The sequence below is a fragment of the Geotrypetes seraphini genome, chromosome 16 (genome assembly GCF_902459505.1).
Source record: "Geotrypetes seraphini chromosome 16, aGeoSer1.1, whole genome shotgun sequence".
NCBI classification, from domain to species: domain Eukaryota; kingdom Metazoa; phylum Chordata; class Amphibia; order Gymnophiona; family Dermophiidae; genus Geotrypetes; species Geotrypetes seraphini.
This window is the reverse complement of record NC_047099.1, coordinates 30,027,440-30,040,529: the sequence shown is the minus strand read 5'-3', so window position 1 is coordinate 30,040,529 and position 13,090 is coordinate 30,027,440. Positions and strand designations below refer to the sequence as shown.

The 13,090-nt window shown below is 42.6% G+C and overlaps 1 protein-coding gene across 7 annotated transcripts in view; it reads right to left on the bottom strand.

Annotated features, from left to right (window-relative positions):
• Positions 1–13,090, bottom strand: part of KIF1C (kinesin family member 1C) — a 93,380-nt gene that overhangs the window by 22,660 nt on the left and 57,630 nt on the right. For all 7 annotated transcript variants that reach the window (XM_033924028.1, XM_033924027.1, XM_033924029.1 and 4 more), the window contains exons 11-14: positions 9,856–9,934; positions 4,744–4,889; positions 1,633–1,814; positions 363–442 (exon numbers count right to left, since the gene is read on the bottom strand). In XM_033924028.1, the coding sequence (XP_033779919.1) occupies positions 363–442; positions 1,633–1,814; positions 4,744–4,889; positions 9,856–9,934 (487 nt within the window). The remainder of the gene's footprint in view (positions 1–362; positions 443–1,632; positions 1,815–4,743; positions 4,890–9,855; positions 9,935–13,090) is intronic.

Below are 13,090 nucleotides of genomic sequence, written 5' to 3'. Positions count from 1 at the left end.
CCACTACTTGCTCTGGGTCGGTGGCATGGAATGTTGCTACTCCTTGGGTTTTGGCCATGTACTAGTGACCTGGACTGGCCCCTGTGAGAACGGACTACTGGCCTTGATGGACCATTGGTCTGACCCAGTAAGGCTACTCTTATGTTCTTAATGTTAAAACTTTGAGTTAAAAATAAAATAAAACTGAACAGCGGAGTTGGTTCAACTAGGATCACAGAAATATTCTTTTTCAATCGTGTTGTGTCAATCATTTATGCTTTTCTTACCTTCTTGTGTTCAAAACCACAAATCATGCGTCCATAAATCCGAACACAAGCCAGGCGCAAACAGCTAATTCTCTCCCACAGCCCAGCAGGACTCACCTTTCCGTGCGAATAGCTTCTGTTTTGCGTAGTTTTTCCTCCCATGTCTCATTCAGCTCAGCAATGATCTTCTCCGTTTCCTGCAAAATCAATGGAACATCTGCATTTTCATTTTGTGGCCCTTATTAACCTTCTTCTTGGAGAGCGGAGGTGGAAAGGAAGCCCCATCCTCACCAGATTTGTCCCCTGTCACCCACACCCCCAACGTATCCTAATTTGTAAGTGCATATCCTTTACCTCTACAGTGGTATCTTGGTTTACGAGCATAATTTGTTCCAGAAAATAATGGAAACTCGCTTTGATACGTTTCCCCCCCCCCCGAGGCCAGCGGCACCGCTCCTCCCCCCCCCCCCAAGAACCGGAATTGCTCCCCCTGCCCCCGGCGATCGGCAACCCCCCCACCCCGCTCGCGTCGCACACCCTCCCCACCGCGATCCGGCATCCCCCAGGCATCCACTCACCCACCCGATCACATTTCATACCCCCGTTTGGCACCGGCACCAACGCACAGGACATGATTAGAGAAACTGGGCCGGATCGCGGGGGGGGGGGGGAGAATGCTTGTAAATCGAGGTACGCTCGGTTTCTGAGGCGCCGATTTTGCGACTGTTTTGCTCGTCTTGCAAAACACTCGCAAAACGGTGCACTCGCAAACCGAGGTACCACTGTATTTCTAAACTCTTTGTGGTCGATATTCAGCTGACAGTGATGACTAATCTAGCAAGTGGCAATCAGTGTTTAAAAGAACAGACTTGGAGATATTCAGTACCTTTCGGAAAATCTGGACTCCTAGCCCCGCCCCCAGGCCTACCTAGTTCTGATGATGCTGTCAGAGAAAGGAACAGAAGTGTATACAGTGCTCCCCTGCGAATTTGCGGTCCACGATTTGCGGTCCTGGTCATTCGCAGTATTTTCCAGCCATGAATAACCGGCCAGGAGAGGGCAGCCGGAGCGCAGGCGAGTGAAGGAAATTACTCGCGGTATGCTCCGATCGCCTTTTCCTGTACTAAAGTCGGGCTTGATAAAAGGACCCCCTAGTGTATCGTCAATTTAATTTAGCTTGATCCCCCCTGTGTACCGTCAATTTAATTTAGCTAGAGCCATTAAGGAAAAAAAGTGCAAGCTATATCCAAATAAAAGAAATAAACATCCAACACTGCTTTACAATATTTCCAAAGCGTGAAAACATGTTCAGGGAAGATAATACAGTTGCACTTTGATACAGCGACCCATGTAGGTCTGTATGCAAAAGCAAATTCTCCCCAAATACCTGCAGTCTTTCCATGGCTTCTTCTGTGCAGATCACCTGCTCGTCCAGGTCGGAGTATGCTTCCAGTTGTCCGTTAAAGGCTGGTGGAGACAGGGCCTGGTCCAGGTTAGCCGAGGTGGAATGGAAAGGCGGCAACGGCAACTCCGCCCTATCGCCAATACCGCTGTGTTCAATCTTCAGATCTTTCTCGCATGAAAAACACCCAAGCAAGAAAGCCGGAGAAAATAAGCCCAGTGTATGCCCCGCAGTTCTGGAACTCTGTGCCCCCTTTTCTCAGAAGCGTGCCATCTCTAGTCAAATTTAAGAGTTCCTTAACCCTTTCAGGACCATAAGGATCGTAGGCCAATTTTTGTGGTTTTGACGACATTTTTATGGTAAAAAGGGCTTGCAGATGCCAAAAAATTGATTTTTTTTTGTGAAATATTATTTTTATTTAAAAAATCACACTTCTGGCTTATGGACAGTGTGGCAAGTGAATCTTCTCGTCAATCTGGCAACGACGCTAATGAATGAATGTCGGAACCAGTTTGTTTACATAAAGGCAGTATCATATGGAATCCGTACATATCAAATTTAGAACTGTAGACTATCCCAATCAAAATTTATAGGATTTTAAAGTTATGGGACAAATATGTCCCTTGGTCCTGAAAGGGTTAAAAACTTTCCTATATAAAGATGCTTTCAAAGAGTAAAACTCTGTGCGGCGACACTTTCTTTAAAATGTTTACTCAAAGGATAAATGCCTTAAGTTCAGATCTAAAGAGACTAGGCTTTTTTCCCCCCCTTATTCCCTTTTGCATTTTCCCGTCTACTTTCCTATAATTAATGCAGTTCTTTCCCTGTTTTCCTTCTGTATCAAGTTTCTTTATTTTTGATATACCGTCTATCAAAATAAGTGTCTAAACGGTGTACAATATATAAAATTGCAAAAAAACAATTAAAAAAAATAAAAGCAATATTTTAGCAAATATTTTAAAAAATCCTACACGAATTTAGGTTAACGTAGAGGGAAAGTAGTCTATGTCTAAGTTGGTTTAATTTTTTAAGCTGTAAAATGATGACTTTTTGTTTTTAATATGTACGTCGCCTAGAAGGTTTTTTTTATTATTATTATTTCTTTATTAATTTTCAATTTAAATCAAGCTAAACACTTGTACAGAAAGCAATAGTCATAATATCAAAATAATTATAAAGAAATTAAACATCCAATAAGAAAACATTATTATTTAACTATTTAAGCTCAAGTCCTCCTAAAGGAACACACTATACATTTACATGGATGTCTCAAATAAAAGGTTGCCCCCAGAGAAGTAAGCCTAGAAGTTTTATAGGCGATACTATCAAATTTTAAATAAACCCGAACCCTAGCCGTTTGGATGCTGGAGACCGCACCTGCTTTTTGGGCCTGGCGTAATCGTTTCCATGGGCTGATGATACTGGAACGACATGCCCGTCTCACCTTTAAATGAAAGCGTGGTTTTTTTTTTTTTTTTACAGATTTGGGATGCTTAGATTCAGTTTTTGTCTCCTAGGGCTCGGAGCTTAGTTTTGAATTCATTCTAACTTGGGGGCTCTTTTCATCTTCTTTTTTCGCTCTTGGGTACTCACCATGGTGTGTTTGTGGGTAGGGGAGTGATGATGGTATGTAGGGGGGATGTATGATTGTGCTTGGTTCAATTAAGGGGGGATGGATATAAGGGGGGACCTATTGGAGGGGGCTGTGGGGTTTTCTTGTCTGGGGGGAGGGTGGTCTTTGATCGTTGATTGTCGGAAAATATCAGAGTACAGCTCTCTGACGAGTGTGTCTGCTGGTTTCTTTATACTTGGGGGGTTTGGGGTTGGGGATCGTTTAGGGGGTATTTCCTTCCTACTGGTTATTGGGTTAGTGAGAATTATTACCTGCTGTCTCTATTTTTTTTTTTTATATTATTTTTATTGAAAATGTCTGGCTTTGTGTTATCGTGGGTCTTGTGGGACTGGGTTGACCTGCTGTCTCTATTTGGCTGTTCCTACTCACTGCGTTCGATGGGGGGGAGTCTCTTATTACATTACATTAGTGATTTCTATTCCGCCTTTACCTTGCTGTTCAAGGCGGATTACATAAGAATTGTTAAGATATTAAGACGTACTTAAGGAATAGTTTGAACATTTTCTGGTTTGCCAAGGAGTAGTTGGTATCGCAGGAGGAGTTCAGATATTAAGAAGTACATACTGTTAAGATATTATCTTGTGGGGGGTGGTTTCTGTGGGTGGGGGGGGAGTCGGAGAGGTGCTGCAGGGTGGGGGGTACATTATGCTTGAAAATTCTTGATGACTGCCTATTTGCTGTATATTACTCCTTACATGTTACAACTGTTCCGTGTTCCTGGAACGGAACCCCCGCGAATATCGGGGGAGTACTGTATTCTAGTTGTAAGTTGATTTATACATTACATTAGTGATTTCTATTCCGCCGTTACCTTTCGGTTCAAGGCGGATTACACAAGAATTGTCATGATGCTACGAAATACATTTGGTGGATTACATGAGAATTGCCATGATGCTAGTAAATGCCTAACGAGCGGTTTGAATATTTTTTTGGTTTACTATGTTGAGTCGGTTCAGCGAATGGCCACCAGGATGGTCTCAGGACTCGAGGATCTCCCGTATGAGGAACGGCTGGGTAAGTTGCAGCTATACTCACTCGAGGAGCGCAGAGAGAGGGGAGACACGATCGAGACGTTCAAATATGTCACGGGCCGTATCGAGATGGAAGAAGATCTCTTTTTTCTTAAAGGACCCACGGCAGCATTTTTCGGGCCTACATTTCAGGCGGCTATCGCGGTCCTCAGGAGACGCCTAGGGTCGCCTAAGCTTGCCTAAGGCCTAAGCCTCCCTAGGCTCACGAAAGCACCTACAATGTAGGCAGCCTGCCTCAGGGTGCGTTTTTTTTTAATTTAAAAAAACATGCCTCCCGATTGGCTTGTTAGACAGCGGTAGGACGCCTAATGTCACCTACAATTGGGACGCCTTTTATAAAATTTGCCCCTAAGTGTCTTGCTATAAAATTATCCTCTTAAAGATGATCAACAACTGAGCTCTCTTCTCCCACAGTGAACACATGACTGTTACCTCCTAATTCAACAGCAGACAGTCCCTGGGCAAACAGCAGCTCGCGCAGCCGCGCCACCTCCTCCTTCAGCTCACGGATCAATCGGGCATTTGGATCCTCATTGATCACTGCGTTACATTTGATCTGCTTGGCCCGATCAGCATACCTTAAAAATCAAAGCATATTTCGTTCAAGGTATTAGTTCACCCAGGACCCAAATCACGTATTATGACATCGGAGTAATTTTACACAGGCACGCCATAAGAATGGGGATTGGGGGGGAGGGAGGGAGGTTTGTAAATGTACTTATTACTCGTAATGTACTTATTACTCGTACATTACTGTGTAAATGTACTTATTACACAGCATACCATCTTTCCCCCCAAATCTACTCGATTTAAAAATATTAAGATGTACGCAGGGCGTTCAATAGAAATACGATCACGTTTCACCCCTTTTGATTAGCGCCCATTGGTTACCAGTTGAACACAGAATCAGTTATAAAATCCTACTTTTGACATTCACAACAAAATCAAACAACCAACCAGATTTCATCAACAGACTTTTAATTCCCTATAATACATTAAAATCTCTTCGTTCAACGTCTCAGAATCTTCTCGTTATACCTTCTTTAAAATTGATTTTTTTTTTTTTTTAAATCTTTATTCATTTTCAATTCGTTCAACAAGTATACAATGTTATATTGAATAACATACAGAATCACTTGTACATCCTAACCAATATTCTTTAACCCTTTCAGGACCAAGGGACATATTTGTCCCATAACTTTAAAATCCTATCAATTTTGATTGGGATAGTCTACAGTTCTAAATTTGATATGTACGGATTCCATATGATACTACCTTTATGTAAACAAACTGGTTCCGACATTCATTCATTAGCGTCGTTGCTAGATTGACGAGAAGATTCACTTGCCACACTGTCCATAAGCCAGAAGTGTGATTTTTTTTTAAATAAAAATAATGATATTTCACAAAAAAAATCTATTTTTTGGCATCTGCAAGCCCTTTTTACCATAAAAATGTCGTCAAAACCACAAAAATTGGCCTACGATCCTTATGGTCCTGAAAGGGTTAAGTATTGTAAAAACCCCTCCCCCCCTCCCAACATCACCCATGAATTCCCGCAAATCATATACTACACCCCTTTTTTATTATAATATTTCTAATACATAAAGGTGTCTAATCATTTGAATATACAATCAATGGCCCCCCCAAATCTTTTTAAAATTTGCATAATTTCCATTCTGTAAAGCAATGACTCTTTCCATCTTGTATATATGACATACAGAATTCCACCAAAAGGTATACTTGAGTCTTGTATAATCTTTCCAGTTCCTAGTAATATGCTGAATGGCAAATCCTTTCTTTAAAATTGATTAATTAATAATTTTGCCGTCACTGCCCCTACTCTCTGGAATTCGCTGCCTAACCACTTGCGTGGTGAATCCGATTTAAAACAATTCTTGTTCCAGGACGCCTTTGGATAACAACTGTCCTTTTAAGGACAAAATTAAAACTGTTACTTTTTACCCTAACCTATTGTACTTTCCTTTTATGTTGCATTTTTCTATAACGATTGTAGTTCTTCCCCACTTTCCTATTGTTTGAAGTAGGTCCAAACGTTTTATCTGTGCTTTATTATGACACTTGGATTTTATCCAGTATCCCTTGTTTTTATATGTTTTTACGTTTTAATATGTTTTTATGTAATTTTATATTGTACACCGCTTAGAAACCTGGTTATGCGGTTTAAAAAATCTTTTAATAAACTTGAAAACTTGAAACTATCTACCTCAGTGGGAAGGGAGAGAGTTTTCAAAAAACGTTTATTTTCCAATATAGTCCCCCGATAGCTCCAAACACTTCATCCCCTTTTCCTGCGATGACTTTAACTCCTTTGAAAAGAATTCTTCTGTTTGACCTTCAAACCAGGACGCCACAGCTTCCTTGACATCTTCATCACTTGAAAACCGCTGTCCGCGGAGAGATTTCTTCAAAACTCGGAGCTGGAAATAATCCGAGAGAGCCAGATCAGGACTGTAGGGTGGATGGTTCAGCTTCTGAAACCCACATTCTCGGATGGCAGCCTGTGATTGTCGTGAAGATGCAGCACACCTGCTTTGAGTTTTTATCATCTTTTCTCCTTGACCGACTCGTGCAAAGCAATCATTGTGTTGGCGCAAGTCTCTCCAGTTATGGTGATGTCTTGTGTGGCATGAACTCCAGAAGCAAAGGTCCTTCATCATCCCGGAAGACAGCTGTCTTGGACATGCCCAACTTTTCATGAATTATTTTCAAAACTATATCTACCGAGAGGCCCATTTCTTCAGCTATTCGGGAAACCTTAATTCATCTAATCTGACAAAATTAAATCCTCGACTTTCTTGCACATTTCCACAGGCCGTCCAACGTGAGGGTCATCTTCAATGGACTCTCTACCCCACTTAAACTGCTTGAGGAGTGTGTGGCGCAGTGGTTGGATCTACAGCCTCAGCACCCTGGGGTTGTGGGTTCAAACCCCGCGCTGCTCCTTGTGACCCTGGGCAAGTCACTTAATCCTCCATAGCCCCAGGTACGCTAGATAGATTGTGAGCCCACCGGGACAGAGAGGGAAAAATGCTTGAGTACCTGATTGTAAAAACCGCTTAGATAACCTTGATAGGCGGTATATAAAATCCTAATAAACTTAACTTAACTTAAACTTAACTTAACTTCCTCCAAAATTTTACTTTGTAGAATGATGGGGGCAGACTCACCCTAAACTGCAGTCATGTGTTCATGGATCTCCTTTGGCTTTTTCCCTTCTTTTGTGAGAAATTTTATCACTGAACGGTGCTCCAAATCTAGCAGTTTCTTACCTGATTCGCATAAGGACTCTCCTGACATCCTGCCTGTTGGAATGTTAGACTCGAACTGAGCCACAACTGTGTATGGGTAACTTTAAGACATGTCACAGTCTCTGCAGGAAGATGAGCCTGCTGGCCAGAAACTGTATTCTCCAATACTGGACTGTCCAGGACCCTCCGGCATTTTGGCATTGGAGGAACCAGTTGCAAAAGTTGGCCACCTGGGAGGCGAGGGATGCAGGGGGTCTCGGAAGTGGAAGCTAGTGATCCCGAATACATGGGAACCATATCTGCATTCATTGCATCCAAAGGGACGTAGTGAGATATTAAGGTGGGTGTCCCAATACGGGCACTCAGCTGATGATGGGGCGAGAGAGACAATGGGGCGGGGTGGAGAGTACCGGCGCGGGAAGAAGGGGGTTTTTTTTGGGGGGGAAGGGGGGGTGTTCCATTGGGTTTTGATACTCAGTAACAGTTACAGTCTCTAGAGATGAGTGGGGGGAGGGAGGTGGGATAGCTTTCTTCGGGGCTCATAAGAGTCCAGGGTCTCGAGGCGCCATGCCACTGACTCTGGCCTCGCTTGCCCATGGGCAGAGTTGGCAGGGAGTATGTTGATGCTAATCCTAGAATGTTGATGCTTGTTTTTTAGTGTTGAGGACGATGCCTCATTGTTTGTTGATGAGAACCCTACTTTGCCACTGTTTTGCTTCTTCTGTTGTTTGCATCAATAAAAATTGTTTGAACCGTAAGACATGTCACAAAATGCATGGACTTGTTTCAACATGCGTGCTACTTTCTTTCATACTCAAGTAGATAAATTCTTGAATGTCACTCATATCACGAAGCATCAGATCACAGGTCTATCAAGCCCAGCATCTCACCTCTGATAAAAGCCAATTTAGGAAAATAGGAAACACCTGGTTAAGTCCCAAAGAAGTGATTCATTCCTTGTTGCTCACTCTCAGTAATAAATGATGGATTTCCCAAGTCCACAAACTAATGGTTTATAGACTGATCCTCCAGAAACTTGTCCAACTCCCCTTTTAAACCTAGTTATGACAGATACCTTTCACTACATAGTCCAGCAAAAAAAATTCCTGAAGGGGAAAAATCTTTCTCTAATTTGTTTTTAATCTGCCGCAAACTAGTTTTAAAGAGTGTACCATATTGTAAAATGTAAATAACTATTCCTGTTGAAGAAAGCGAACAGAATTTCTTCACAGGCAAGCCATTCTCTCCCTTTTTATCATTCCTTCCCCCTTCTCCAATTCTCCTCATTTTCAAAGCATTTAGACACAAGGCCCGGATTCTGCCTAAGCGGCTTTTGAGAATCGCACACGGGCGTCCTATAGAGAATTGCGGCTAAGCCCGCCTAAGAACCCGATTCTCTAACCGACGTCCATGTCATATGTGCCGATTAAAGAATCGGGTTGCCGCTGAGCTCATCACAGCAAGGGATCTCCCTGCCGCGAGAAGTTTAGCGGCAACCCGTCCCCCCCCCCTGAAGACTACTGCCCAATCCCTTCTGCCAGAACTCCCCCCACCGGTACATTGCCGGCAGTAAGGATACCCAATCCCTACTGCCGGAACCCTCCCACCCCTACTGAACATTGCCGGCAGAATGGATGGGAAACCCCCTCCCTGTACATCACCAGCAGAAGGAATGCCCAGTCCCTCCTGCCGGAACCTCCCACTCTCCCATACATCGTATACCCCTTGCACCTTTCTTTACTCTTCCCCCATTCCTTCCCCCACACTCCTTTTTGCTTTATCCAACTGTCCACTTATCTCTTCCTCTCTTACACCAAATACTTTCTCTTTCTCTCCTTTTACCTTACCACCTCTGTTCCTACTCCTGATCTCATCCCACATTCTAGCTCTCTGTCCCCATCCCTGGTGCCCTGAAAGCACAGTTACTTACCGTAACAGGTGTTATCTGGGGACAGTTGGCAGATATTCTCACATCCACCTCCCCTAGTTGGCTTTTTAGCTTACTTTTGGAACTGAGGAACTGCGAGCCAACGTCGGGCAAGAAGGTACTCAAATGTGCATGATGGGGGCAGTCTCAAAGCTTCGCAAAAACTTAAAGTGACAATACACTTTAGCACTGTCCGTACCGGGCTCCGTTGATGACGTCAGCAACATGTGAGAAAATGCTGCCTGCTTGTCCTAAGATAACTTCCCTTACTATGGCCACTACTCCTTCTTCCCCTCCTACTTCACAGTCCCCTCTTTCTTTCCCCTCCTGCACCATAGCTTTTACCTGAGTGTGCTGAGGGTTTCTTCATAGTTAATATCGGCTGGACTAAGGGCTGCGATCATGGCTGTTCGAGAGTTCCCACCTACGAGAAAGGTCAAGATTTAGTTCAGCTTTAATTCTGGATATACCGCCCTTCAAGCAAAAAGCAAAATATCTGCCCAATAATAATAATTTAAAAAAAGCCGCCCCTCCCAACAAAGCACCCCTCCCTCCCCGAACCAAAATAAATGGCTGGAGGGATGCCTCCCTCCCCCCGTGCGAACTGATATGGCAGGAGGGATGCCCATTCCCTCCTGCCATCAGGCCCCCCTGCCGTCACATTGGGTGCCTTCCCCCTCCCTGTACTTTTAAGTCGGGAACAGGAGGGGAGCTCAGTTCCTCCTGCTCCTCTGCCGGCAACAATGCGGGCCTTAGGCCCCTCCCCGGTGCATCATGTGATGCACAGGGAGGGGCCTAAGGCCCTGATTGACTCAGGTGCCTCGGGCTCCTCCTTTGGGACTTCCTTAGGGAGGAGCCTAAGTCGCTGATTGGCCATTGTTTTGGGCAGGGAAGGGAATCAATTTGAGTTATTATCACACATACACAACAAGTAAAAAAGTATCTTTCAACAGGTTATGGGAAGGAGAAATGAACATAAATGATTATGAATAATGTGACACAGGATGTGGACCTGAAATGATATATAGATCATAAGAGGTCCTATGATCTGTTTTTTCAGTATATTATGATATGTTCATTCTTCAGTATTAGTAAAGTGTTTCAAGGGAAGTTTTAAGAATTGTTATGTAAATGATGGTATTTTATAAACATTTAGAAATAAAAGAAAGGAAAGAGTAGTGAACCTTGATGGTTTTGGGTTTATTAAAAAGCATTAAGATTAAGATTTATGGTTAAGAATGTACAAGTGATTGTGTATAATATATTGTATAAAATTGTAAACTTGTTGATTGATGTAAAAATGAATAAAGAAGTTTAAAAAAAAAAAAAAGTATTAAGATTGGAGCAGCATAAAATTATTTGATCATCGTTTCACCCATTTTTCCTATACGAGGTAACACAGTTGCCGACAGGCCTACAGCAGTCGGGTTTTAGGATCGTAAAACCCGATGCAAAATAGTCAAGCCAATGTTATTGAATCAATCGCTTGGCTATTTTCCATGGGGGTTTTACAAATTTGCACGGCCGGATCGGAAAATGGGCGATCGAGGGGGAAAACACGCGGTGAATGGCCTTTTCCCTGTACCCGTGGCGACCAGGTATTTTCCTCTCCATTTCGGCATGGTTAAGCCACCGTGTCATTCTCTAGTCTTAGGTTCCGACATATAATTATGCTTATGTGAATTCCCAATATCTTTCGTCTCCTACAGCCCTCAATTTTTGTCCACTTGTAAAATCATACTTTGATTTGGGGAACTCGGAAGAAATAACAAAAGCGTCTCTCGCTGCTGGTTATCACCGAGTGGAAGCCAAACATCAACCCCTGAAGCCACCAGTGTGCTGGCATTTCATGACCTATACACAGGGCTCCTTTTACGAAAGAGCGCCAGCGGTTTTAGCGGTGACGGGACAAAAACGCGCGAGGACAAAGGCTCGCCGACAATTGAGCGCAAGACTTCATCGCGCCGCAGGAAAACCTTCTTTTAATAATAATAATAATAATAACTTTATTTTTTCTATACCGCCATAATCTTGCGACATCTAGGCGGTTCACAGTGAAGAGAGCTGTACAATCAGCGAATTACAGTACAAATAGGGAAAGATGGCACTGAGCAGTCAGTGATTATAGAGTACAGAATAGTAAGAATTATAATATTTGTATGTTACAATATAATATTAACGTTACAGTGAGGGGGGCTGGATAGCCAGCGAATTTCAGAATACAGTTGGTGAGGAAGTCAATGAACGTTCAGTGATTATTCAGTCCAATTATTGTAATTTCTTTCCTATTTATCCTCACAATTCAAGTATGTCTTTATACCCTAACTAACATTTTAATATACGTATGTAATTAAGTATGTTTAGTATTTAAAATTTTTTTATTTTATATTGCCAATAATATTTAATTTGTATGTGTTAAGGTATTAATCTGTATGTATTAAGGCTTTGTACATCGCTTAGTGATTTAAAATAGGCGATTCATTAAGAATAATTAAACTTGAAACTTGAACTTGAACTACAGGTACAATTAGAGAGAATACGCAGTATCAACATGATGTGTATTAGCTTTAATAATAATAATAATAATAATAATTTTATTCTTATATACCGCCATACCCGGAGAGTTCTAGGCGGTTTACATCAGTTACAGTAGTATCTGCGTTAACACGCAGATTTACAAACAGTTTGAACAATTTTAAACAATTTATCAGCAATACACAATTTATCAGATAGAAACAAATGTTAAAGCGGGGTTTACAGCATTTTATCATGTAAAGATAATTTATCCGATATAAATAGTTTATCGGATATAAGCAGTGTTAATCGAACTTAACAGAGGATGACTGGCGGAGGGGAGCTAGGGGAGAGGGGAGCAATTAAGGGGAGGAGAAGAGCGGGGGTGGGTGGGGGGGCGTGTAGTGATGTAAGCGGGGGGGGGGGGGTTGTTAGGGGTCTTGTTTGCCGAATAGGTAGGTTTTGAGTGATTTTCTGAAGCCTAGGTAAGTGGGGGCCTCGAGTATCATTTGTGCAAGCCATGGGTTGAGCTTTGCTGCTTGGAAGGCGAAGGTTTTGTCTAGGAATCTTTTAAGGTGGCAGAGTTTTAGAGACGGGAAGGCGAACAACTGAATTCTACGGGATTTCTTAAAAAGGAGGGAGTTGTCCGACTAGGTAATAAATCTATTGAACAGAGCGGTCTTAATTTCTTTCCGGAAAGCGCCGTAGGTCGACCTGCCTCTATCAATGAAGTTGCCTAGCCAGGATTGCTGTCTACCAGCTTGAAACTTAAAAGTTCTGTCCAGAAAGGTCCTGTACTTGCAATCAGTGATCTTCGGATAGGCAAAGAGGTTGCGATTTCTGGTGTCCTTTTGGGGGGTGTATAGTTCGAAGTGAGGTAAGAGATAGGTGGGGGGGGGGACATTCCCCCACACCAGTTTGTAGCAAAAGCAAGAGAACTTGAATAAAATTCGTGCCTCTTTGTAGTAGGGGCTAATGTGATCACTTTTCTTTAGTCCGAAAATTAAGCGGACGGCCGTGTTTTGCACTATTCTTCATTTTCTCACGGTTTTTTTTAGGTATACCC